The sequence below is a fragment of the Dromiciops gliroides genome, chromosome 1 (genome assembly GCF_019393635.1).
Source record: "Dromiciops gliroides isolate mDroGli1 chromosome 1, mDroGli1.pri, whole genome shotgun sequence".
Classification (NCBI taxonomy): domain Eukaryota; kingdom Metazoa; phylum Chordata; class Mammalia; order Microbiotheria; family Microbiotheriidae; genus Dromiciops; species Dromiciops gliroides.
Window position 1 is genome coordinate 9,830,001 of NC_057861.1, and position 26,944 is coordinate 9,856,944.

A 26,944-nucleotide genomic window follows, 5' to 3' on the forward strand; every position below is an offset into this window, starting at 1 on the left:
GGGAGCAATAGAGAACAGTGGATGGAATTGGCAGACAGGCCAAAGGCTGGGCTCTGTGTCCAAACAGAGGGCCGGGGTATGCCGGGTCATCTGGGGTCAGCCATTGACCACCTGCCACCCCAGAGACACAACAACAGCCCGAGCCACCTGGTGAGAAACATTTTGTACAAGCAGAACTGAGCCTCGGTTTCTTCATCTGTAAAATGAAGATGAAAATATCCTCACATGGGGGCAGCTAGGTGGTGCTGCAGTGGATAAAGCACCAGCCCTGGAGTCAGGAGGACCTGAGTTCAAATCCAGCTTCAGACACTTGACACTTACTAGCGGTGTGACCCTGGGCAAGTCACTTAACCCTCACTGCCCTGCCAAAAAAACCAAAACAAAACAAAAAATTCCTCACTTCTTCACACAGAGTTATGAGGATCAGGTGAGATGAAACACTTTGTGAGTCATAAACAAATAGACAAATACAAGTTATTGTAATGAACCTCTTGGTGCCTCAGTCCCCTCATCTGCAAAACAGGGAGAGTTGCATTCGCCTACCTTCCCTCATGGGGCCACTTGAGAGGAGCCAAGGAGACAGGGAAGATGTCGAGCTTTGTAAGCCACAACATGGTGTATCCTGGCTGCTGGCACTCTTTGACCTCTCTGAGCTTCAGTTTCCCCACTTTGGTCTTCCATGCAACGGAAGGAACTACAGACTCAAGTTAGGAGATCTGGGTTTTTCATCTGTGAAATAGGGATAGTCATTCTCTCTGTCTCTCTGTCTCTGTCTCTGTCTCTTTGTCTCTCTCTCTCTCTCTCTCTCACACACACACACACACCCTCTGGGCCTCCAGAAATAGGAGCCATTGTTATGACTGTGGTTACAGCAGCTCAGCCGAGGTGGATGCTGCAAGCTTGTTCTTCCAACCTCCTTCATTTCACATATAAATCTAAACTAAGGCCCAGAGACTTGCCCAAGGTCACACAGCTAGTAAGAAGCAGAGCTGGGATTTGAACCCAGGAGTTCTTGGTGACCCTCAGAACATCCCACTGAGATGGGCAGGGAGAAGTTTTTAACAGAGGAGCAAAGTAAAGCCCAGGGATGGTTAAGTGTCTGAGCTGGTGTTCAGCCCCAGCCATCCTGATGCCCTGCCCAGAGCCATCTCTTCTAAGAGCAAAGGATCAGAGGATTGAACACAAGAAGGAACCTTGAGGGGGAGGGGTCATCTGGGGCAAGGGCTTCATTTTACCAGTGAGGGAAATGATTTATCCAAGGCCACACATTGTTTGGGACACTGGGGTGGGGCAGAGGGAAACTCAAAGGTCCACCCTTGTTCATTGAAGACAAAGGCAGGCTGAGGAGGAGGAGAGAAATAAGGTGGAGCCACAGCCCCCTCCCCAGCCTAGCCCTTTTCCTCAGAGGACCAGCCTGGGACTGGTGTTGGGGGAATATTTCCCAGTATTCCTAGGTCTTCCTGGAAGGAGGTCTGGAGGGGACAAGGACATCCAGGGCTGGGGCCAGGACGGTGATGAGGTGAGGATGGAGGGGAGAACACTGGAGGGGGAAGGGCTACTAAGAGGGACAAATGGAAAGGGAAAGAGGTGGAGGGAAAGTTGGTGGGTAATAATGAGAAAAGCAGAAGTGACTGGCCCAGGGTCATACTGATAGTGGGCTCAGAGCAAGGCTCTGTCTCCTGGCCCCACAGCTGGTGCTTTTTCCACTGAGAAGCAGAGAGAGAAAGAGGGGAATGTCATTGGGAGGACCGGAAGGCTCCACCTCCTTGGGGGCAGTGGGGGGGGGCAGGCTGGGCGATGAGGCTCCGGGGAGGGGCGTTACCGTCCATGTCCAGCCGTTGAATGATGACCTCCAGTTCCACCTCGTTGGGCATGTAACCCAGGGAGCGCATGGCGGTGCCCAGTTCCTGCTTGGAGATGAACCCATTACCATCTCTGTCGAATACTTTGAAGGCCTCGCGGATTTCTGTGGGGAGAAGGAGCCTGTCTCATCGAGGCCCGGAGACCCTTGCCTTGTTCCTCCTAGGCCTGGGCCCTGCTCTTCCCCTCTGCCCCCTAGGCCCCCGCCCCGATGTGGTTGGGTCTCTGTCTCTAAGGGACGGCTCGAACCCCTGACTTTTGCTGAATCACAAACCCAACCAAGTATTGAAAAACACACAGATGAACCCAAGCCTCCTCAGTTTCTGAAGGTCCCAGGCTACCAGAGATCAGAGATTTACAAGCAGAAAGTACTATGAGTTGAGTCCAGACCTCCCATTTTCTGAAGGAGGAAACTGACGACCAGAGAAGGCAGTGACTTGGTCACATACATACATGGTAAGGGTCAGAGCCAGGATTGGGACACAGGTCCTGGCCATGGTTTCACCCCCACTTAGCCCCTCTAGTCTGAGATCTGCTGAGCTTCACAACAAGTCTCTGGTCTTCAGGCAACAGAACTCCAGGATCTGGAAGCTGGAAAGGGCTTCAGTGGGCACAGTCATAATGAGAGGCATTCATACAGTACTTTAAAGTGTTCAAAGCTCTTTACACACACCATCTTATTGGATCCTCATGAGAACCCTGTGAAGTAGGTGCTCACTTCCATTTGTGGGAGGAGAAGCTGAGGCTGAGAAAGTGACTTGCCCAACAAGAAGCAACAAGTGTGCTTCTGAGGCTGGATTTGAACTCAAGTCTTCCTGACTCCAGGTTCAGCACTGTATCTATCTAGCTGCCTTGTCTTGTCCAATGCATACATGAAGGAAATCCATCTATGACACACCTGCCAAGGGGTTATCTAGTCTCTAGGGGGAAACCCCCACCTCTCCTCGGTAGGAAGTATTTTTCCTACCTCTGAACTACATTTGCCTCCACAGTCCTTTCTATTCATTGTTGCTGGTTCTGCCCTCCAGGGCCACCAGGACAAAACTAATCCCCCTCCAGGGGTACCCTTTCATGTCTCTGAGGGCAGCTCTCATGTCCTGCCTGCTCAATGTGGCCACTTCCTTCAGTCCATCGCCATACATCATGAACTTAAGGCCCTTTGCCATGTTGGTTGCCCTCCTCTGGACACTCTCCATGTCCGTGGTTCCCAGAACCAAACTCAGGCCTCCAGATGAGGGCAGAACCCAGTAGGACCATCGCCACCCTAGCCCTGGTGGCTCTGCCCCTCCAGATGTGGCCAAGATCACATTAGAGTTTATGCCAGCCACACCACTCTACTGACAAGGGAGCTTGCCATCCACTAAGACCCCCATATCCTTTTTTTTTTTTAGTGAGGCAATTGGGGTTAAGTGACTTGCCCAGGGTCACACAGCTAGTAAGTGTTAAGTCTCTGAGGCCGGATTTGAACTCAGGTACTCCTGACTCCAGGGTTGGTGCTCTATCCACTGCGCCACCTAGCTGCCCCCCTATATCCTTTTCAGAACAACTGCTGTCAGTCCAGGCTTCTGCCTTCTTATATTGTGGAATTGAATTTTTGAAACCAAGTGCAAAACTTTACATTTATTCCTATTGAACTTCATCTTACTAGCTCAGCCCAAAGATCTAACCTGGTAAGGTCCATTTGGCTGCCGACTGTCATCCAGGTTTTTAGCTTTCCCTCCTAACTTAGTGTCACCTGCAAATTTGATGGGCCTGCCATCTTTGCCTTAATCCATGCCATTGATTAAGATGTCAAGCATCAAGAGGTCAAGTACAGATCCCTGGGGTACTCTACTGTAGACCTTCTGTCACATTAACCCCAAACCATTAACAACTATGCTGCCCATCTAATCAGGTTAAAGTTCTGGGGCTAGAGTCAGGAAGACTTGAGTTCAAATCCAACCTCTAGCTATTCAATCCAGGGCAAGTCACTTCATTTCTGTCTGCCTTGGTTTCCCCAACTGTTATGTTTGCAAAGGACTTTGCAAACCTTAAAGTGTAATCTAAATGCTTATTGTGGTGGTTGTTATATGTGCCTAATCTTCATCTCTCTATCTTTCCCACAAGAAAGAAACAAGAGGCACCCAGGAGGTTACCAGACAGACTCAAGGTCTCTCTAGCTTGATGGCGTCTCTTAGGACCTGGAATCCAGAGGCAGAGCCTTCAAGAGCCAGGGCCACCACCACATGGCCATGAGGCATTGAAGGAACAAATTGAGCAAAGAGTCCAAACACCTGAAGAGCAGGTTCCGAGAGGAACTTCTGAAATGTGTTCAAATGCAATGACTTGATGTGCTTCCAGGCTCACCTCCTGCTGGTCCCTACCCTCTGCTCCAGACATGCTGATTGCCTCAGTTTCCCCATACATACACTGAGTCTTCCCCACTCTGCCCCTTTGCTCCTCTCCTTCCCCTCCCTGGGGACTCTCCCCCTTCTCTCTCCTCTCCCCCTCTCTAAATATCCCTTTTCCTTTAAGGCTCAGCAATTCTGATCTCTCCAACTCCAAAGACTCTGGATCATAGATTCCATAATTGGAAGAGGCCCCAGTGACATCTGGAGTAAGGCAAACCTGAACAAGCCCCCTCTTTACAGGGGAAGACCTCCCATGATGGGAGCCTACCCCATCCTGAGACAGCACCTTCCACGGTCCATCAGCTCTCATGGTGAACCCCTTAAGTTCTCCCTTCTCTGGTCATGTCCTCTTACTGGCCATTCTTTGGATACTTCGTCCAATGGCATTAACCAATACAGTCAATTTTCAAAACTGGACCTGGGATTTCATTGCAATAGGACATTTGCCTCCACATTTGCTTCCAGCTGAGGAAACTCCTGTCAATGAAGATAACCCATCTTTTGCAACACAAGATTGTTTTGGAGAGCTTTCTGAAGGCACTGAGGGCATGTGACTTGCCCAAAGTCATTCAACCAGTGTGTGTCACAGGCAGGACTTGAACCCAGGTCTTTCTTACTCTGAGACCCCAGCTTTATCTCCACTCGGTCATACTGCATCTCTATTATCGTGTCTGAATACATTATTTTTCCCAGAGGGAGGGGAAGGGGGGGGAAGAGAAAGAGAGAAAGAGATAGGCAGAAAGAGAGAGATCAAGAACCACAGAACTGGAACACCAGAATATTCTTCAGATTAAATCTAAACAGAACAAAAATGTCATTGTTTCCAAGCTGATTTTGTCTCCACCCCTTTTGTTAAGTTCCTTTCTAGACGGAGGGATAAAAGGGAACTTAGAGATCATTTAATCTATTCTCCTCATTTTACAGATGAGGAAACTGAGGAAGACAGTGAAGTGACTTGCCCAGGGTCACACAGCTAGTAAGTGTCTGAGGCCAGATCTAAACTCACAAAGATGAGTCTTCCTGACTCCAGGCCCAGGGTTCTGTGCACTGTGGCACCACCTAGCTGACCTTAAACCTTAGAGATCATTTAGTCCACCCCTCTCATTTTACAGAGGAGGAAACTGAGGCACAGAGAGGAGAGATAAGTTGCCCAAGGTCAGATGTATGAGTAAGTGGTGGGTACCAGAAGTCAGGACCTCTAAGCTTCTTGCACTGCTACAATTGAGATCGTGGGCTAGAATTTGTAATGTCGGCTCTGAGGCTGTGTCAGAGGGAGGTCTGGAACCCAGGCCTCTTGCCCCCTTCTGTTCACTGTCCCATACTGCCTCTGGATTTTCTCCAGTCTCTTCCTCCCTTCCTCCTTTGCCCTTGGGTTTTAAGCACTTAGTGAACACCTAATTGTTAATTTCTAGAGCAGAAAGCTCTAGAAACACTGAGCAGGCTCAGGAGACTTATGTTCCCCATTAGTGAAGGACCTCTACCCCCCACATTCCCTTTAAATGGGGCATCCCAGGGTGAGGAAGCAGAGCATTGGGAGGGTGGGTTTGGAGGAAAAACTCTGAAGGGAAAGGGACCAGGCAGAGATGCCTAGGAATCTCGAGCAGAGCAGACTTTCAGGAGCATCCCTGCCCAGCTACAGAAACACCAGGTGATTTTTCATTAAGTTATCAGGTAAGACTAGGCATTGCTCCAATTTCTATAGTATTTTAATGTTTACATTGAAAAAGCATTGATTTAGGCAGTGGCAGAGAGTGCCTGGGGGAGAGACTAGAATAGATACCTTAGAAGCCTTGATAGCGTGAAGAAGACAGAGACAAGAGAAAGACAGATAATTATAGGAGTTTTGAATTAGAGAATGGGATAATGTAGAGACTCGGGGAAGTCCTTTTTTGGAAGGAGGTGCAGAGGAATGAAACTGAAAACTAAGGAATAGGACTATCTGAAAGGGAGGAGAGGATGGGGGATATTAAATGAAAAGAGGGGATGGGGTGAGGGGAAGAGAGCAGGGGGAACAGTACGTCCTTAAACAAAGACTTTTTTTTTTTGGTGAGGTAATTGGGGTTAAGTGACTTGCCCAGGGTCACACACCTAGTAAGTGTCAATTATCTGAGGCCGGATTTGAACGCAGGTACTCCTGAATCCAGGGCCAGTGCTCTATCTACTGCACCACCTAGCTGCCCCTAACAAAGACTTAAAGTAAAGAAAGTGAAGGAGCATTAGACTGTGTCCACAGCAGAAGAGGGAACTTGAACCCGAAAAGTTTCTGCATAGACAACTTTAATGCATTGAGCATTAGAGAGGAAGCGGTTGAATTGGAAAAAAATCTTTGTGTCATATTTCTTTGATAAAGGCTTGGCATCCATGATTCATAAACAATATATGTGTACGTGTATTCATATGTACATTTTATAGATACATATTATATAAACTAATAGCCATAAAACCAACAGACAGTCGGGATATGAATAAATATTTTTTGAAAGAATGGCAGAATATTCACAACCACATGAAAAAAATTGCTCCACATCACTAATAATAAGAGAAATGCAAATCAAAACAACCTGGAAGCTTTACCTCATACCTGGCAAATTGGCAAATATAACAAAAGATGGCAACATTCAATGTCGGAGGTATTGTGGAAGGATAAGCACACTAATACATTGTTGGTGGAACTAGGAAATGGTACAACCATTTTGAAAAGCAATTTTGAATTATTCAAATAAAGGGACAAAAATGTCCATACTGAGCTTATACTCCAAGGAAGCCATAGATAAAGGAAAACAGTCCCCATATGTTCCAAAATATTTATAGCTGTACTTTTTGTGAAAGCTAAGAGTTGGAAACAAAGTAATTGCTCATGTACTGGGGAATGGCTAAACAAATTGTGGTACATAAATATAAGGGAATATCACTGAGTTGTAAGAAACGAGACGTGTGATGAAGATGCCTGGAATGAGCTACACGGACTGATACAGAGGGAAGTCGGGGAGCCAAGGAAAGGACACACACAGTGCAACAATGTAAATGGGAAGAACAAAGATGCACCAAAAAATTAGAAGTGAATGTAACAAAATTATAACAATCAGACAGGACTTGATGAGAAGCCCCTACCAACCTACCCTTTTGTGGAGGTGGGGGGTCCACAAGTGTAACACAAGACACGGGTTTTGGACTTTCCTAATGTAACAATTAGTCGTGCTGACTTTTTCCTCTCCACAAAATACTATTTGTCATTTAAGAGGGCTCTCTGGGAGGGAGAGAAGAAGGGATACAGGGGATACTATGGTGATGTAAGAAACAGAAAATAGCAACAAAAACTTATTTTTAAAAAAACCATTAATGTATTTGTTAAACACTTACTATGAACCAAGCACTGTGCTACTATATGAGGCATTTCCCCCTTACAAGAAATCTGGGAAGGAGAGAGGGGAAGAATTATTCTCCCCATTTCACTGATAAGGAAACTGAGCCTTTTTGATGGGAAATGACTTTCATAAAGACACATGGCAAGGAAGAATCTGAGGTAGGATTTGAAGGCAGGTCTTATGACTCTGAGGTTGATATACTTTCTTCTTGTGTCTCCTGTGTACCTGGCCCTGCTGTGTGGGGTGAAAGAGATGATTATTAAAGAGGCATTAGATGACATAGCCGATCCAGTCAGTCTAGCTGGGGAGCCAGTGCTCACATGGACAAATCACTTTGTATATAGCAGAAGAGACAGAGAGAGACAGAGACACAGATAGAGACAGAGAGACAAAGACAGGCACAAAGATAGAGACAGAGACAAAGAGACAGAGACAAACACAGAGAGACAGAGATAAAGAGACACACAGAGAGAGACAGACAGATAGACAAAACACAGTATGAGTGCTAAAATTTTGGGACTCAGAGAGACCTCTAGAGCAGGTTGATGAGGGAAGGCTTCATGTAGGAGGGAGAAAGGATTAGAGGGTCAAGGAGAGAAGAAAGAGGGGGACTGCATTGGAGGAAGGGGAAAGAACCCAGGTTCTGTGGTGTGAATGAGCATGGCCCACATGTTTGTTAAGGTAGAGGTTGAGAAAGGACAGTGAAGACACACCTGTTTAGACTAGGATCTCTTCAATAATCAAGACAATCAGGCTGGGCTGGATAGATGGTGAAGAGACAAGCCTACAAAGGGCAGAAGAGTTCATAGAAATCCTAGGTCTTTGAGCTAGAAGAGATCTCAAAGGTGAGCCTGGCACCACCCAGAGTGGATCATGCCGGACTAACCTTATTTCCTACTTTGACAGGGTTACTAGGCTGGTCCATCAGGGGACAACAACATTCATGATTTCCTTAGATCCTTGAAAAATATTAGATCAAGTAGCTCATACTGTGTTTATGGAGAAGATGGAGAGATGGGAACTAGATAACAATGTAATTATCTGGATCCAGAACTGTCAGAGTGACTGAACTCAAAGAATGTTCTGTCAGTTGGGCAGGAGGTTTCCAGTGGAGGGCCCCAGGGATCTGCTCTTAGTTCTGTGCTAACATTTTGATAAATGATTTGGATAAAGGCATAAATGGCACTCATTTCAGAAAATATAACAGTAGAAGGGATCGTTAATGTTTGGTCAGGATCTGAAAAGATCTGGACAGGCTAGAATATTGGACTGAATTGAGTGAGATGAAACGAACAGGGATAAATGAAAAACAAAAACAAAAACCTTACACTTGGAATAAAAAAATCAATTTCACAAGCACACTAAGAGGAAGGTGTGGTTAGACAGTAGGTTGAAGGAGACCTGGGGGGTCTTAGTGGACTTCAAGCTCAGGATATGTCAAAGTCCAGGGGTACTTGGTTCTGGTCAAACCACATGTATAGTATTATATTCAGTTCCAGGCACCCCAATTAGGGAGGACATAGAGCAGTGGGTGAGCAGCTAGAAGATGACCACAAGGGTAAATGGCCTTGATCTTATGCCAGATGATCAAGTGAAAAAAATCTGAGGGTGTTTAGCCTGGAGAAGAGAAAACTCAGCTCAGGAGGGACTCGCTAACTGACTTGAAGTATCTGAAGGGCCATCTGATGGTGTCTCAAAGTGGCACAGGCCATCTCTAGTGTTGATGGGATCCTGTCTCACAGGGTGGGGGTGGGATGCCTACTTGCTGGTCTGTGGTAATGGGGATTCCATCTTGGGTGGAGATGGTACTGGATGGCCACTGAGTCCCTTAACTCTAAAATCCTGTGAGGCTGTAACTTTGATCAGGCCAGCCCCTGCCTTCAGCCCTTTTTTCATTGTATCATACCCTTTGGACAGATGGAACAACAGAGACCCATGGATGAGAATGCATTTGCCCATTGTCACATCCCATGTTCCCTGGATTCCAGAGACCTGAGTTCTGGTCCTGCCACAAATTGACTGTTCCTGCTGCCTTAGTTACCTCCTCTGAAATACAAAGCACTGGACTAAGTTCCCTTCCAGTTCTAAGTATCTAATCCTCTGGAAGAGAAGTATGTGGAGAGCAGGGCTCTCTCACCTTTGTGTCTGTATTCCCAAGGCCAAACACAGGGCCTGACACACTAGAACTGCTTAATGAATGCCTGCTGAACTGAACTGAATGTTGTGGGTCCCAATAGAATGTAAGTTCTCTGAGGGCAGGGACCACATCTTCCATACCTAGCTCAGTGCCTGACACATAGTAGGTTCTTGGTGAGTGCTTGTGAATTGCCTTTTTTTAGCTTACAGTCTAGCTGAGCATTCATGGATCGAGGTCCAGCCTGGCTCTGGCACTAATTTGCTATGGGACCTTGGACAAATCATCTCCCCTCTCTTCGCCTCAGTTTCCTTGACTGTAAAGTGAGGCAGTTAGATGAGGTGACCACTGGGGTCCCTTCTTGCTCCCTTGCCTAGGACTGAATGGCTAGTACCTCAGTCTTAATTAAGACGAGGATTCTTATCCATGCATGGGTGAGATTGTGTGACACCCCCCCCAATCTCCCCACCAGCACCCTCCTCACCTGCATCCAGCCCCAGATACCCTGGAGCATGGGCCTCAGGGTCTCTATTTGCTGTCCCATGAGCCTTCACACAGAACAAACCCCGCCTCCTCACATTCCTACAGTGGCCAAGCCCATGGGATACTCACCACAGCCCCAGGAGGGGAGGGATGGGTCATTCTTTGGCCCCCATTAGTACCCCCATTTTGCTGTTGAGATCACTGAGGCCCAAAGTAGGGAAATGACCAGGCCCAGACTCACGGAGCACATCACTGGCAGAGAACTCCCCAGCTAGGATTCTGCCTGGCCTGAGATGCTGCCTCCCTGATCCTGGGCAGGAGGCATAGCTGTCCCCCAAAGGAGGCATAGACAGTGTTCCTATAGCCTTGTCCCCCAGCCAGCCCCCTTCTCCTGTCACCAGAGTCCTTTTCTCTCTCCTACTCCATCATCCAACAGGATGTCTTCTCTCTCTCTCTCTCTGGTTTTTTTTTTTTTAGTGAGGCAATTGGGGTTAAGTGACTTGCCCAGGGTCACACAGCTAGTAAGTGTTAAGTGTCTGAGGCCGGATTTGAACTCAGGTACTCCTGACTCCAGGGCCAGTGCTCTATCCACTGCGCCACCTAGTTGTCCCAGGATGTCTTCTCTTTAAGTGGCACTCTATAGGGGAAGGGGGGCAGCTGGCCCTGGAGAGATGGTCTCCTGGTCCAACAGCTGCCCATAGATCATCTTTCAGGAACAATTCTGGGGCTTTCAAGGCCTGAGAATCCTTCTGAGGGAATGGCTTCAGGTCTGGCATGAGAAACAACAACAGGCCCTCCCCTCTCCTCCCTTAGAGAGCCAGAGAATGGCTGAGCCCCTCTTTCTACAGGAGAGGAAACTGAGGCCCACAGAGAGGAAGGGGCTTGCTCAAAGTCCCCTAGGTGGTAAGCTGCAGAATAGGGACAGGAACCTATGTTCCCTGCTCTGAGCTTTTCCCTCTTCCCCAGGGGCAACCATTGAGCCCAATTGTCCTTTACAAAGGAGGCAACAGAAGCCCACCAAGGGGAAGATTTGTCCAAGGTCACACAGTGAGCTCTGAGAACACTGGGGCTGAGCCTGGCATGGATGGGGGGAGGGGTATTGGGGTTTCTTTGCCCCTCAGCTCCCCATCCTGTGCTTGCTCAGAGGATGCTGGGCTGCCTCTTATCCAGCTCTCATTTCCAAGGACATTGAGAGGTGGTAGGGCACAAGGGGAGAGGGACAGGGGGCTGCTGTCAGACTTCCAGACTCCCCCTCCCCCAGCCCAGAAGAACAGACCCAGAGCTGGCAAGGGAGGGTTCCACTGGCCAGTCTGGGCCATTATTCCCCGGGATTACCATCACTATAAATGTTGACACTAAGAATTGTTCACGAGCTTTCTGGGAAGATGTTCCTCTTCCCAGGCTTATACCGAAAGGTCTTTCCTGTAACCCCTGTGGTGCTGGGGCCAGAGTGACCAGGACCCCTGTTCTTCACAACCACTCCATTACACTGCCCCAAGTCCCTGGCATTCAACATCCAGGGCAGAGATGTCCCCCTCAGGCTGTTGCAGGCTCCCCAAGCCAGACAGAGTAAGACAGGATTCCCCCACCCCCACACTCTAGGGGAGCCACCATGAGACATGAAGTCTGGAGCCCTGGGGCTCCTAGATCCCCTCCCTGAGCCTCAGGGTCCTCATGCCTGGGATGAGAATAATCTCATGTCCCCAGAGCCTTCAATTTAAAGCTAGATAGGAATGGGAGCTGATGGGAATGAGAGCTGATGGGAATGGGAGCTGATGGGAATGGGGAGCTGATGGGAATGGGAGCTGATGGGAATGGGGAGCTGATGGGAATGGGAGCTGATGGGAATGGGAGCTGATGGGAATGAGAGCTGATGGGAATGGGGAGCTGATGGGAATGGGGAGCTGATGGGAATGGGAGCTGATGGGACTGTCACCATGACCTGGTGCAAGGCTCCTGGGAAGGGCTCACCCCTCTCCCCATAACTCTCCTCTTCAGATACTAGACACTTGACCACTGGATGGTCGTTCATGTCTGTTAGCATTACCTTCTCCCTAGATGGATCTCTTTTCAAATACAACACCCAGCCCCCTGCAGTGGAATGTAAGGTCCTTGAGGGTAAGGGCTGTCTCACTTTTGTCTTTGTATCCCAGTGTCTAGCCCAGCACCTGATGGATAGTAGGTGCTTAATAATGCTTGCTAAATCAAATTTGGTTCCTAACATCACAGGTGAATTATAGAGGGATCAGAGGCCTAGAGCTGGAAGAGACCTCAGAAGCCATGGAGTCCAACCGCGGAAACTGAGGTATGCAGGGAAGTTGAGAGACTTGCCCAAGGTCACACAGGTAGCAAACATCAGAGAAGGGATTCGAATTCAGATCCTTGTTCTTTCCACTGTACCAAGGAAGGAGTACCAGCCCCAAACTGGAGGAGGATCACGAGAGTGGGATGATTCTAGTCCTGATTGGCAATTTGTGTGGCCCTATCGACCTTCCTTATCTTCCTCTGTCAAATGGGTACAAGAGGTACTTGAGGAAGAAGTGGTCCTAAGTGGAGGCTATTTTTTTCCTGACCAATGTCACAACTCTTGTGGCAGCAAGGTGGCGCAGTGTGTAGAGTGCTGGACCTGGAGTCAGGAAGATCTGAGTTCAAATCCATCCTCAGACACTTACTCCCTGGGTAACTCTTGGACAAGTCACTTCCCCTCTGTCTGCCTCAGTTTCCTCAACTGCAAAATGGGGATAATAATAGCACCTAATTCACAGAGTTGTTGTGAGGGTTAAATGAGATAACACATAAAGTGCTTTATAAAATCTTACAGCAACAACAACAATGTACAACCTAAAGAATTCCAGAATCCTGGGTCTTAGTTCCAATTTTGCTGCTGCTTTGCTGTGTGACCCTGAGAAAGTCACTTCATGTCACTGGGCTTCAGTTTCTCCACCCACAAAAGATCATGGGTTCATAGACTTAGAGCTGGATAAGACCTCAGAAGTTACCTAGTCAAATCCCCTCATTTTACAGAGAAGGAAACTGAGGTCCAACAAGATGACGTTTCAAACCTGGGGTCACACAGGTAGGTACTGGCAGTGGTAGGATTTGAATTCAGACCCTCTGACCAGAAATGGAGAGCTCTTTCCACTCCGTCATCATTCCCTTCCTCTTCCCTATCTGAGATAGCAGTAGGTGAGGGAGAGTGGGTGGAGTCGGGTTCTTTCTTCTCCTCTTAACAGCTAAACAGTATTCCTAACCACAGGCTCAGCCTTCTGCCTAGGATACTGACCTTCCCCTAGGGCTGATTTCTACCCTTTTCTCATCCCATAGTATACAGTCTATTTGCCTGGAAGATGAATGTTCCCTTTCATGTCACTGACAGTCTCATCAGCCCAGTCCTGATAAAGGAGATCCATTTTCTTTCAGGATGGGGATATATATATATATATATATATATATATATATACACACACACACACACACACACACACACACACACACACACACATATAGGTGTGTGTGTTTCAGTGGCTGCTTACTAACTTGGGTAGCCAGGCTCAGGAACTAGGGCTTGAGTGCTCAACTTGGAGTCAGGAAAACCTGGGTTCCAATCCTGCCTCTGACACTGTGTGACCTTGGACAAGTCTTTGCTGACTTGTTGATTTGACTTTGCCTCAATAAGCCTCGATTTCCTCCTCTGTAAAATGGGGGCAGGGGTTGGATTCAATGCTTTTTGAGGTCCTTTTTAGCTCTACATGTTTTATCATGTGACCTATGATTCTGTGGCATCTGCCTTGGCCTAGTCAGAGGAGACAGACAGACAGGCAGGCAGGGAGACAAACAAATGGCCAGGGTTTCCCTCTATGGTGTGGTAGAAGGAAGCCTGGGTCTAGGATCAGAGGACTTGGGCAGGAATCCCAGGCCTCCACTTGCTACCTGTATGACTTGGGTGTTACTTCATCTCCTCGGCAAACTCGATTTGTTGTTGTTCAGTCGTGTCCGACTCTCCATGACCCCATTTGGGGTTTTCTTGGCAAAGCTACTGGAGTGGTTTGCCATTCCCTTCTCCAGCTCATTTTACAGAGGAGGAAACTGAGGCAAACAGGGTGAAGTGCCTCGCTCAGCGTCACACAGCTAGGAAGTGTCTGAGGCTGGATCTGGACTTGGGAAGCCGGCCGGTGCTCTGTGCACGGTGGCGCCACCTAGCTGCCCCAGTTTGTGTCAAATAAAACGACAAGGTGGGTGAGACGGTGTCCAGGCTTCCTTCTAGACATAAAATCCAAATCCCATGCTCCTGAGTCATTCTCAGCTGCTGGTGCCTCCTGACTTGTGTCTCATCGAGAGGCCCTGAGAGGGAAGAGGAGCCTGGGGCCTTTGGGAAGGGCCAGCCTGATGCTAAACGGGGCTTAGGGAAGGATAAAGGGGCCGGGGCTCAAGGATACTGGGATCATATTTGGAAGGGCTTCAGAGGCCTTCTGGTCCCATCTCTACCTCCCTGGGAAACCTTCTGCACAGTCCCAGCTAAGCTGGGCTGCCTCAAGTATGGGAGGGGACCCCCTCCTCCTAGGTTCTGAGGGCAGACCTAGAGGGTGATTGACATGTCCAAGGTCACACAGTCCAACTCGGGCCTCCCGTCGGCCTTCAGTGCAGGCTCCTGGTGTCCTCCTGGGCCCTGAGTCTGCATCCTTTCTCCCCTGGCTTCCAGGAAGCGGGGACAGTCCCCGGACTGATAATCCAGCAAGGCTATGATGGATGGAGCCTTGTTATCTCCTCTCTCTCTCTCCCTTGGTGCTGAGATGGATCAGCTGTCAGCCGGCCACGTGTGGGAAGGGAGGACGGGATTATTTAGTGCTGGCAGACCCCCTCATTTCACAGATCACTGTCCTGGGCTCATAGATTAAAGCTGGGAGGGACCTTGGAGGGCAGAGTGTCCAAGACACTTATTCTGCAGAGCTTGAGCAGACTGGCTCGGGAACTAGGCTTAAGCGCTAGACTTTGGAGTCAGGAGCACCTGACACATTAGCTATGGTACCTTGGACAAGTGCTCATTGACTTAACTTTGTCTCCGTGGGCCTCAGTTTCCTCTTCTGTAAAATATGGAGAGGGGCTGGAAAGAGAGGAGGACACTAAAACCCAAGGAGGGGAAATTATTTGCCCAGGGTCACTCGGGCAGAGGTTAGATTTGAATCCAAGTCCTTTGACCTTACACAAAGTACTTACAAAGTACTTCCTCACTGCCCCACCCCAGCCCTGAGGCCAAAGAAGGGAAGTGATTTGCCAGGACACCTGATTTCTTTCTTTTGGAGGCCACTTCCCTGGCCTCTGGATGCTTCTCTGGGAGCTCCAAGTCTGACTCTTCCCCCAGCTCCCCTCCCCCCACAACGAGACTGAGAGCTCTTAGGGAGGCATATCTCATTCCCCCAAGAGCATACCTCCTAAAGCACAGGTCTCTGTCACTCCCTTGCTCAAGAAGTTTCAATGGCTCCCTATTGCAATAGGATGAACCGCACTAAATGCGCACACCTCCCCATCTGGCCTTTAAAGCCCTCCCCCTCCACAAACTCCACATTCCAGTCAACTCGATCTATTTCCTCCTACTAATCCACTCTCCAGGTCTTTGCCCAGGCTGTGCCCTATGCATGGAATATTTTCCCTCTTTACAGTCTTCACTCAGAGAATCCTTTGCTTCCTTCAAAGCCTATTTCAGGTGTCATCTCCAATAGGAAGGAGGCCAGCCTCAAGGCCCTGCTCTTTAATTCTGTTATTCCCCTGCACCCCCCATTTAGACTGAGAGCTCCTTGAGGGCAGAAGTTATCTTTGGTCTTTCTTTGTATCCTCAGCACTTAGCACAATACCTAGGACATAGAAGGTGCTTAATAGATGCTCACTGATTTCTTGAATTCATATCTATAGTGCCTGGCACACGGCAAGTACTTAATAAATGCTGATTGGGTTGGATTGAATTTAATAGCTCAGAGAAGACACTGGTTTCTGATTTCGTTTCTGTCCTACTCTGCTGTGTGACCCTGGGCAAATGAATCAACCACTCTGTGCCTTGCTGTCCTCACATGCACAGTGGGGCTGGCTTTGTCTCAGTGGTTGGGAGCCTGGGCTTGCAGTGTTCTTGTATGTGGGGGCCCAAGCTCAGGCCTCAGAACCACAGCAGACAAAGACAGCAGTGGCAGAGATGGCGGGGGAGTCCCCCAGCCATCCCCAGCCATGTCCTCCCAAGGCAGACTTCCTCCCCCGGTCTTCCTGGGTCTCTGCCACTCACCGGGGGTTTCCCTCAAGGAGAAGGTGGAATTTTGTATTCCTGTCAGCTGTGCCAGGGTTTCTCTATCTCTGTCCCCAGAGGTGCCCCAGTAAGTGAGACTGCTCCCTGGACGGACCAAGATAAGAGCTATCTCCCTGCCCACGGGAGACCCCCTGGGAGCATGTGTGTTGGAGTGTGGATGTGGCTTTGGGGGGACGGGGGATGGGAAGGGTCATTTGGAGATGTGGCCACGTCAGCCTCATCCCCTCTGAGTCACTCAAACCTGGCCCACTCCTGGCAGGCCCAAACCACTAGGGAATTCCAAGTAGTTGTGCAGGTAGGCCAGGCCTAGGCACTAGAGCCTGATCTCTCTCTGTCTCTGTCTCTTCTCACTCTGTCTCTCTGTCTCATTCGCCTCTCTGATTCTCCCATTTGTCTCTCTCTGTGGTGTCTCTTTCTCTCTATCTCTCTCTGCCTCTGTCTCTGCATAACTCTCTCTGCTATTTGTCTCTGTGACTCTATCTCATCTCTCTCTGCTTCTCTTTCTCAATTCAAGTGTGTGTATACACACACATCCCAAATCAGGAGCCCTGAGTTCAAGTCCCGGCTGAGTACTAGAGTCAGTTTGTGACCCTTTCTCCTCCCTGTCAAACAAGTCCTGGGCCCTTGGCTGAAGCTCTAAGGGGAGGGCTGGTGACTCCTACCCCTTTTCCGGCCCAAGGTTTCCACGAAAGCCCAACTTCTTCTGAAGTCCCTGGGGATGGAAGGCTGCTCACTGTCTTGGCATCCAGAGAAGGGCCTGGCCCTGAGCACCAGGCTGGCCAGGCTGGCTCACTAGCTAGAGACCAAAGGGCAGGGGGGCGCCTCTGCCCTTGCAGGCTGGAGCTGCCAACCCTTTTGTTTTCACAGCAGAGGAAAGTGACACCTGGAGAGGAGCAGGGAGTCGCCCAGGCTGACCCAGGAGATAGTTCCTGAGCTAACCTAGAACCCAGACCTGCTCAAGTCCCAGCCTGAGAGCCGCCGAGCCTTGGCAGGGCTTGGCAGGATGTCCTCCTCAGTCTGCATCTCTCTGCCTCCTCGCTGGGCTGGGCACACAGCTGGGGGGCAGTAAGAGCGAGCCCTGGCTGGCTGCTAGCTTGAGAGGGGAAGGCAGGCAGGCAAAGAAGGAAGAATGGGGGAGACTGACTGACGGCGGGCTGGGAGGAGGCCCCCGCCCCCCACCATGCTGCCTCACTGCCAGCGCCTCGGCCGCCCTCCTGCCCTCCGCCAACGGGATTAGAGCTAACTCGCAGGCTTGGCCAATATTTCTCACCATCAATAGAGCGTCTCCCCCTCCTCCGCCCTCCCGCCCCCCAGCAGTTAGCCCATTTGCTCAAATCCCATTCTCTTAATTGTCTGCCATCCATCAAAGCTGCCCATCCCTCGGCCGGTTCTCTGAGGTTCCTCCTGATGGCTCGGGAGGGGTGAGACCTGGTGCAGGTGGCAGCTGATCTGCCCTGAAGCTCCCTTGCGCACTGTCCGGCTTGAGAGGCCCCTCAGGGCCTCTGTCTGTCTTCCTCTCGATTCTGGGTTTCTGGCTAAAGATAGGGCCAATCTCAGAGCCTGGAGGAGGCCAATGTCAGGGGCTGGGCTGGGCTGGGGGCCCCTGCTGGGGGCCACCTGACTGACTCCTCTGCCACCCTCAGAAAGCACAAGTGCTACTGGACCCCTCCTCCTCCTCAGTGGGGGCAGATGTCATGTTCTAGTCCCATCCCCCCCCCACCTCCTTAAGCCTCAATTTCCCTCCTGGGGGTGAGCTTTGAAGTGAGAGTTTGAGGGCCTAGGTCAGGTCCTCAGTGGCCACTCAGGACTCAAGTGCCTCTCCTTTCTTGGGGTCTCAGTCCCCATCTCTGCAAAGAGGAGGGGGTTCTGGGGGGTGGCCCCCTGAATGGAAGCAGGGAGGGGTGGGGCTCTGGACAAGAGTCTGCTTCCAGCATTCACTCATCACACAGCTTACCTCAGGTGATTCACTGGCCTTGGTTTCCTGAATATAAGACGAGTGCGTCAGAGAAAATAACCTCGACGGCCCCTTACAGTTATTTATTTTTATTTTTTTTGTGAGGCAATGGGGGTTAAATGACTTGCCCAGGGTCACTCAGCTAGTAAGTGTCAAGTGCCTGAGGCTGGATTTGAACTCAGGTCCTCCTGACTCCAGGGCTGGTGCTTTATCCACTGTGCCACCCAGCTGCCCCTCCTTACAATTCTAAATCAATTCTCCCGTCCTCCATTCCAGTTTCTCTCTGCCTCAGTTTCCTCAACTTGTCTCCTGCAGATTGAGTGAGTTGAGGAGGGATTGGAGGCCCCGTGGGAGAACCAGCATATTAGCCAAATTCTGTATCCCCACTCCACCCAGACTTGTCATGTGGCCTTGGGAAATAGCTGACTTCCCAGCCCCCACCCTCTCCCGTCCTGACCACGAGCACAGCTTCTGTCTGTGAGCTCACTGCTTCTCTAGGACTTCTAGGGAAAGGGATAAAGGAAAAAATCCTGAGCTTGCCAGTCAAGGCCCTGAACCCTAGGTCTGGTCAAACTGAGCCAATGTGCTATCCCTCCCACCATGGGCTACTCTCAACCCCACCACACCAGTGTGGAATCCTTCCGCCTCCTCTAACAAGATCCAAACCCTTTAGTCCTTCAAGGCTCAGTGGGAATACCTCTTCTTCCTTGAAGCTTCCAAGGTCTGGGAGACAAATTTGCCCAAGTCCTCCCATACCACTCACTGACACTTCCTAGCTGGGTGACCTTAGGGAAGTCACTTGTACTTGTCCAAAATTTGTTTTTTCACTCTGTGAAATGGTGGCGTTGGAGGAGGGGATGGGTCATGCCATTGGCCCTACCTCCTATCTCACCAGTGGATTGTGAGAACATTTCCTAACCTTTAAAGGACAATAGAAATGAGAGATGGTGAACTGCCTTATAGAATCCTAGGGTGTCAGAGCTCAGAAGAACCACAGAGTGTGAAATGTCAGGGCTGGGAGGGGCCTTAGAACAGGGGATGTCAGAGCTGGGAGGGGCCTTAGAACAGGGAATGTCAGGGTTAGGAAGGAGCTTAGAACAGGGAATGTCAGGGCTGGGAAGAACAGGGGATGTCAGGGCTGGGAGGGGCCTTGGAACAGGGAATGTCAGAGCTGACTAGGAGAGATCTTCCAGAATACAACCATCAGATTTGAAAGGGGCTTTAGAAATGATCTAGTCTAGCCTTCATGTTTCACAGAGGAGGAAACTGAGGCCTAGGGAAGAAGGGGAAGACCGTTGCCCCAGCCCACAAAACCAGTCCCTAGCCCAGCCAGGACGCCAACGTCCTCCCAGCACCCGTCTCGACTCTCCCTACCTAACTACCCACTTCTTAATGGGGGGAGCCGAGTTTTCTGTCTTTGGTGGGAAGGCAGTTTTTGCTGCTTCTGTGGTGCCTGGAGACCTGGGGGTGGGGATGGGGGGTGGGCCAGCAGTTCTCTCAGAGAGGCGGGTGCCCCCGCCTTCCTGGCATTGGGGGCTCTCAGAAGGACAAAGCTGGAAGGAATCAGAGTGCAATCCCTCACCCCCTTGCGCAGGAAAGGCAAATGAGGCCTAGTGACTTGGCCCAGGCCCCCAAGGTGAAAGGTGGCAGGACCTTAATTCTGAGCCCTCTCTACCACATCGTGCAACAAAGCAACCTCTATAGAGAGGAGGCTTGGGCTCCAAGAAGAACCAGCCAGTTGTGGGGGCGGGGGGTAGGGGGCAGGAATCATCTCAGTCCTCTCCGAGCTGGGCTGGGCTGGGCCTTCTTGGGATCTCCCAACCCTCACCTTCCCTCCCAGTGTGGGAGATCCCCTATAGAGAGGAGAGGGAGGGAGGGATAAATTGCTTGGACAGCTTTGCTCCCCCCCCCCATTTTGAAGATTCCACTTTCCCATTGTGGAACACAGAAGTCTCCTACCTGCTCTACCTGGCCGGGCCCTGCCCTTCAGATGCCCCAGACACCTCCGCTTTCACTTCTGAGCTGAGGGACAAATGGAGTGAGTACGTTTGGTTTGGCCGCTGACTAATACAGCTCTGGTCTCTTGCCAATGAGTCCACAGAGGGACAGAGCCCCTTTCTGCAGTTGTTGCGCCTGGGGAAGGGGGAGAAGGGCTCCCATTTCCTTCCTAGTCTCTAGCCCCAAGGATCTGGGGGACCTGAGCCCCTTCCTTCACCCATCTATCTGCAAAGCACCCTGGATCTACCCCACCCCTGCCTCCTCTCCCCCGGGGGAAGATGAGGACTGGAAAACTCCCACACCCCAAGCCAAGTCTCCTGCCTTTGGAAAGGAAGAATGGGAAAGCAAGGAGCTTTTCCCCTCCCATCCTGGAAAGAGGCAGGAAGAAGCTAGGGGAGGCCTGCCAGGCCGGAACTGGGGGGCTGCATGTTATATCATTCGGCGGAAAAAGCGGGTTTGGGGGGCGCCTTCAGGAGAGAAGCAGAGAGCAGAGGTGTGGGAGTTCAGGAGAAGGGGGAGAGAATGGGGAGGGGGCCCCTTCTTGGGGGCCAGGGCTACTGGGATCCTGAAACAAGGAGAGGCAGATGGGCAGGGTCCTTTCTGCTGCCAGTGGCAAAAATATTGGCAGAGTTAGGCAGGACTGCCAGGCTGGCAAAAACAGACAAGGAGGGGGGGTTGGTAGCAAAGGCAATGTGGAGAGGAGAAAAGAGGAGAGGAGAGGAGAGGAGAGGAGAGGAGAGGAGAGGAGAGGAGAGGAGAGGAGAGGAGAGGAGAGGAGAGGAGAGGAGAGGAGAGGAGAGGAGAGGAGAGGAGAGGAGAGGAGAGGAGAGGAGAGGAGAGGAGAGGAGAGGAGAGGAGAGGAGAGGAGAGGAGAGGAGAGGAGAGGAGAGGAGAGGAGGGGAGGGGAGAAGAGGGGAGAGGAGAAGAGGGGAAGGGAAGGGAGGGGAGGGGAGAGGGGAGGAGAGGGGAGGGGAGGGGAGAGGAGGAGAGAAGGATGGGACATGGAAGTCTTAGGAAAGGAGAGGGAAGAGGACAGGAAAGGAAAGTTCCCCTTCATTTTCCCCCCAAGAAGTCCCAGGTCTTTACCCTTTCTCACTCCCCCATTCAATCTCTCACTGTCACTTTCTCCCCATCACTTTCTCCTTAATGCCTAAAGCCAGACCAGACATACTCCCACCCCATCCAGCCCCCTACCTCCTCCCTATCACCCTGGCCCAGTGCTGTGTCTGCCCCATTCTCTTGATGTCTCTCTAACTAGGCCCAGAGCTGAGAAGGGCTTTAGGTGGTGCCTGGGGTCTGCTAGGGTTCCATTCAGCCTCAGGGCTAGGGGGAGGGATCAGGAAAGAGACTAGAATGGGCTAAAGCAAGGGATTAGCCTGGTGGAGGTTGGAGGCACAGTGGAGAGAATGCTACCTTTGGGGTCAGAGGTCCTGAGTGTGACTCCTACCTCCGACACTTACCACTATCCTCCCTTCCTCTGGCTCTCCCCACGCACCAACTATCTCTATGCACCACTTGACACCCCCATCTGCCCTCTTCCCCAGCCTCCCAAGGCATTGTGGCAGGCGCGGGCACCCCAGAGGTAGCCAGAGTCATGAAGGGGACCCTCTGACTTCAGGTCTGCGAGCAGTTCTAACGCGCCGAGATTCCCCAAAAGGCAAGGACAGGAGGCATAGCTGCCCAGCCTCCTACTTTTCCCAGCTCCCCCTGCCCCCAAAGAGCCTGGAGTGAGTTCTCATCATCAGCGCCCCCAATCTCCCAGCTGTTCAGAACATACGCAGATCCTAGCCCAGCCAGCTGCAGCTTGCACCCCCTCTGCAGTAGGGAGCTCCCCCTCTCCTCTGCCACCCTCTGATGACATGGGACACTCACAGCTATGGGTCATCCCCCCCCCCCACCTGGACAATCACTGCATTCTTCTCGTGATCTCAAAGCACCTGACCAGCCCATTCTAATGGCCCAGTATTTGTCTTTCCAATTACTCAATAGACTGGGGTCAAGGGACTAGTCTGTTACTCCTAGCTAGAGAGAGAGCAAAGGAGGATTGAGCACTGGTGCCTTAGCCGCTGGCCAGGGCAGTTTTCTTTGGCTTCTAAGAGGGCTCAGGTTTTCGGATGCCTTGAGGGGGAGCTGCTGTGGTCTCCTCTGCCTACCCGGGCCTCTGGCAGCACCAGGACCTTCTCCCTGCAGCTTGGCACGGCCTGCCTGCCCACCCTGCCAGCTTCATCCACCTGTCCACTTCCGACTCCCCAAGGCAGCCCGGGAGGGAAAGGGCATTGCAGAGGGCTTATGAGGGAGCAGGCCTCGCAGCCCCAGGCACGCAGACCCACTCCCCCGCAAGCAACAGCTAGTGTGGAGAGAGGCCAGGCCAGGCTGGTGGACAGAAACCCAGGGGGAGGCAGGGAAGTGTAGGAGGTGGGCCAGGGCTTTTCTAGCACTGCGGTACTTTGTGGGCACCTTCTATTCAGGCCAGACACTGGACTCGGGGATAGGCAGCCATCTGAGCACCCCAGTCCCCAGCTCCATCCTAGACCAAGGGCCTCACTCTGCTCAGGGCTGGGTGGGCTCCCCTTGTCCTGAGAAGCCAAGGATGGCCAAGAGGGCCTGGGGAATAGAAGGAGGTAAAGTTGGGCTCAGCTGCCACCTGGTGCCCCTAGCAAGGGTGAGGACACTTGAAGGCTGAACAGAGAACAGACAGGCTGGTGTCCTGGAGGGACACGGTGTCTGGGGACTAGTGGCACGGGCAGCCTTAGGGATGCAGGGAGTGGGGGGAAGGGGTGACACATCTAGGGATCTTGGGCTGCACTGTGAGCCTGGGGGACCCTTAGAGAATGGTGAGGAGAGGGGACCAGGCCAGCAGAAGAGATGGGGCACTGGGCACTTAGCTGCCGCCGTCCTCACCCCCACCCCCATCCACTTGTTGTGTCGCTCCCAGGGAGCGGCTCTGCCTTCCCCAGAAGGGGGCTCGACCCCAGCGGCTCAGGGGGAGGGGGCTCTCTCTGCAGGAGTGTGTACGGAGAAGGGGGGAGGGCCCGGCGGCCATCTCTGTCCCCCTCTCCCCTTCTCTTCCAGCCCAAACAGATTGGATTTTTAAAGCGACATGTCTGGAATGTCAATTCCAGTACAGAAGCAGCCAGCTACGCTAGAAGCCGCGAGGGTGATGGAGCGGGGGGAGGTGGCGGAGGGGGAAGCCCACCCACCGCGCAGGTTCCCCCGCCCCGCATTCACTGGGGCGGGGGGCTCTCACCCAACCCTGGGCCCCGCCCCCTGCCCGGGCCGCAGCGGTGCTCGCCCATTTCCGCACTGTCACCGTGGGAATGCTGACCCCCACGACCCTGTCCCCTCCCTTGGGGGTGAGTGCCACCACTACCGATCGGGTGGGTGCGGGCAGGGGAGGAGGGCCCCTGGCCTGGTCTGGGGAGGGGGAGGGGGTTAGCAAGTTTTCCGAGCCGGTGCCCGCAGCGTGTGGGGGGTCTCCTCTGCTAGTTCTGCCTAACGCTTCGGGTCCTCACCCACCCGTGGGACCCAGGGGAGGGGGTTGGGGAAGTTTACCCCCCCCCCCCGCCCATCTCCAATCATCTGAAACCCTAGATCGAGCCCCGTGAGGGGGGCGCGGGGGAACGATGGAGGAAGGTTGTACGAGCACTAGTTCTGGTCCTGGTCCCCCTATCCCTGGTAAAAACCAATTTCTTCCCCCCCCTCCCCCTTCCTTCCCCCAGGTCCTGGGAATGGGTCTGGGCTCCGGGCTCGGGTCCTATCCCCCCAGACCTCCCTCCCTCCAACCTGTTCTTAGGAGCCCTCTCCCACTCGCCCCGCAGCCCGCTCCCACCTGTCTCCCTGCACCTACAGACCCTTCTCCCAGTGGTCACTCGGGGAGGGGGGGAACCCACGTCCCCAAAGCCCCCCTAGAGAGCGGCGGCGGCGGCGGTTCCAACTCGGGCAAACAGGTAGGGCTGCTCTGGGGCCCCGCACTCACCCTCCAGCTCGTCCTCGGGGATATCCACGGGCCGCTGCTCGGAGAGGATGTTGGGCACGGTGTAGATGCCCCGGTACATCAACGCCGCGGTCACCGGGTGGAACGGCATCTTGGGGACTCCTGCGCCGAGCGCAAACTTTAATCCCGAATCGCATGGACTGCGCGGGCCGGGCCACCCCCCGGAGGGCAGCGGCGGGGGCAGGGCAGGGGCAGGGGCAGGGGCAGGGGCAGCCGCGGCCGCTCGCGCTCACTTGGAGCCCGCCGGGCCCCGGGAGGAGCCGAGGCTGGGCACGGCGCGGGGAGGGTGTCCGAGCCCAGGGCAGCAGTCCGTCCGCCCGCCCAGCCGACTGCCCGGGGACAGGGGCAGCTCGCTCAGCGGCGGCTGCGGCCGCGCCTCCGGCTCAGCCTCCTCGGGCTCTGGACTCTGGGCTCCGCTTCCACCCCTCCTCTCCCCTCCCCTCCCCCCGCTCCCCCCGCTCTCGGGGGCTGGGGGAGGGGGAGGGGGAGGGGGGGAAGGAGGGAGGGAGGGCCGGCCGCGGCCCGCGGTGGCGGCTGGCTACTGCCCGCTTGAGCCCCGCGCCCCTGGGCGCCGGGCCATTCCCGCCCCCGCCTCCGCCCCCGCCTCCGCCTCCTGCGCGCCTCCGCCCGCTCTCTCGCCAGGGCACTCAGCCCCCTCCCAAGGGCCGCCGCTGGCTGCTCAAAGGCGTCCGCTCCACCCGGCCGGGGTTGCCCGGAGCCCCCGCCCCGAGGGCCGCATGGCGCCCGCCGGGGGCAGCTGGCCCTGGGCCGCAGCCACCGCCCCCCTCCCGGCCCAAGTTTCCCCGGCCCCCTCTGCGCCCTCCGGGCTGGTGCGGTGCGGTGCGGTGCGGTGCGGCGCGGCGCGGCGTGGTGCGGTGCGCCCGGCTGGCTGGCTGGAGAGCCGGCTCCCTCTGGCCCAGCCCGGGCGCTCGCCCTCCCTCCCCGCTCGGGCTCGGGCTCGCTCGCTCGCTCTCTTGCTCGCTCGCTCTCGGTGCCGAGCTCCCTCCCAGTGTCTCCGGTTCCTCTCCGCGCGCGTGTGTGCGTGTGTGTGTGTGTGTGTGTGTGTGTGTGTGTGTGTGTGTGTATGTGTGCGCGCGCGCGTGTGTGTGTGTGTCGGTGCTCTCTCCCCTCTCTCCTCTGCGCTCTCCCCTCTCCCTTCTCTCCTCTCTGCGCTCTCTCACGTACAATACACACGCGCTCCCCCCAATGCCCAATACATATATATATATATATATATATATATCCCGATGAGGGACGGAAGAGAAACTGGAAAAGTACCCGAGAAAGGGGCGCCCCAAGGCTGACCCCCCGAGCGCAAAAAGAAGCGGGCGCAGGGATCGGGACCTAGGCTGAACCAGCGGCTTCGTGGAGCTGGGGCTGCCCACTCCCCCGCCTCGCCAGCCTCCAGCCCCGGCGCCCTCTGTCACGGGGGCATCTCTCCACGCCCACCCACCCTGCACCAGTAGAGCTGGCAGCTCGTTTCTCCAGGGCCCTCTAAGTGTTTTGCACTTCCTAGGGGAAGGGAAGCAGGTAAGGAAATGGCGGCACAGGCAGGTGGGCCCATGGGGCAGGACCCAGGAATCCGGGCTCCCAGCACAGGGTCCACTCTTTTGGACGAAACCCTTTTTTTCGGCCCCTTTGGCCGAAGGTTTGGTCTCTGGCTCCTTCTGTAAAGTAGCTCAGCCATTGGGAGCCTGGGGGGTTTGGTGGGGGGGAGGCACAAGCTCAGGGAGACCTTGTCCGTTTGGCGTCCCAGTTCCTTCGGGATGTGTGTGTGTGTGTGTGTGTGTGTGTGTGTGTGTTGGGGGTCCATGAAGCAGGGGTCAGCCGTGGCTCCTCTATTCTCCCCCCCCATTCCTTTACTCTTCCCGCAGTTGTCTGAGTGGGCTCCCCTAGCTACGGCCCCCCTTCTCGATTCTTCCTGTGGGCAAGGCATAGAGTCCTCTCAGCACCCCCACCGCACACACACGGGTCGGAGACAAGAGGGGGAGCAAGTAGAAAAGGGAAGCCCCGTGCCTTCCCTGGACACAACTGCGAATAGACCCGCAGAGATGGGGGTGGGGGGCAGCGTGCCGACATTCCCGTCTCAGCTGGTTGCGCCGTCCTCCACTGAATGTGCCAACGGGAGAGCCTCAGTCAGGGAACCTCTTGTGCTGGTCCCTCCCCCGGCTCCCCATTCCTCAGGGTCTTACGATTTCCCCAGTTCTTGAGTCCTTTACATGGGGAAACTCTCCTTGTCCCCATGGGCCAGAGACAAGCTCGAATTAACACAAATCTTTCTAAGTCAGAAAAAGGAAGGGGAGAAGTCACGAGGAGTAGAAGAAGGCAGCAGCCTGGTGCAGGAGAAAGAGGCTGGATCTGAAGTTAGAAAACCCCACTTCCAAACCCTGTTCTGCCCCTTACTAGCTGTGTGATCTTGGGCAAGTCATTCTCCCTCTGTGGGCCTCAAATTCCTCATCAAGAAGGGGGAAGGGAAG

The 26,944-nt window shown here is 53.2% G+C and overlaps 1 protein-coding gene and 1 long non-coding RNA gene across 3 annotated transcripts in view; one reads left to right on the plus strand and one right to left on the minus strand.

The window, feature by feature from the left end:
- Positions 1-25,852, minus strand: part of CABP7 (calcium binding protein 7) — a 32,272-nt gene extending 6,420 nt beyond the window's left edge. The window contains exons 1-3 of the mRNA XM_043978474.1: positions 25,746-25,852; positions 24,450-24,569; positions 1,823-1,966 (exon numbers count right to left, since the gene is read on the minus strand). Coding sequence (XP_043834409.1) covers positions 1,823-1,966; positions 24,450-24,558 — 253 coding nt within the window. The 5' untranslated portion in view covers positions 24,559-24,569; positions 25,746-25,852. The remainder of the gene's footprint in view (positions 1-1,822; positions 1,967-24,449; positions 24,570-25,745) is intronic.
- LOC122736329 overlaps positions 23,740-26,944 on the plus strand; it is a 46,019-nt gene continuing 42,814 nt past the window's right edge. The window contains exon 1 of one of the 2 annotated variants that reach the window (XR_006354192.1): positions 23,740-23,826. This is a non-coding gene — a long non-coding RNA (uncharacterized LOC122736329). Of the gene's footprint in view, positions 23,827-25,866; positions 25,998-26,944 lie in introns of those variants that run through there. The other variant, XR_006354193.1, reaches the window with a different exon arrangement.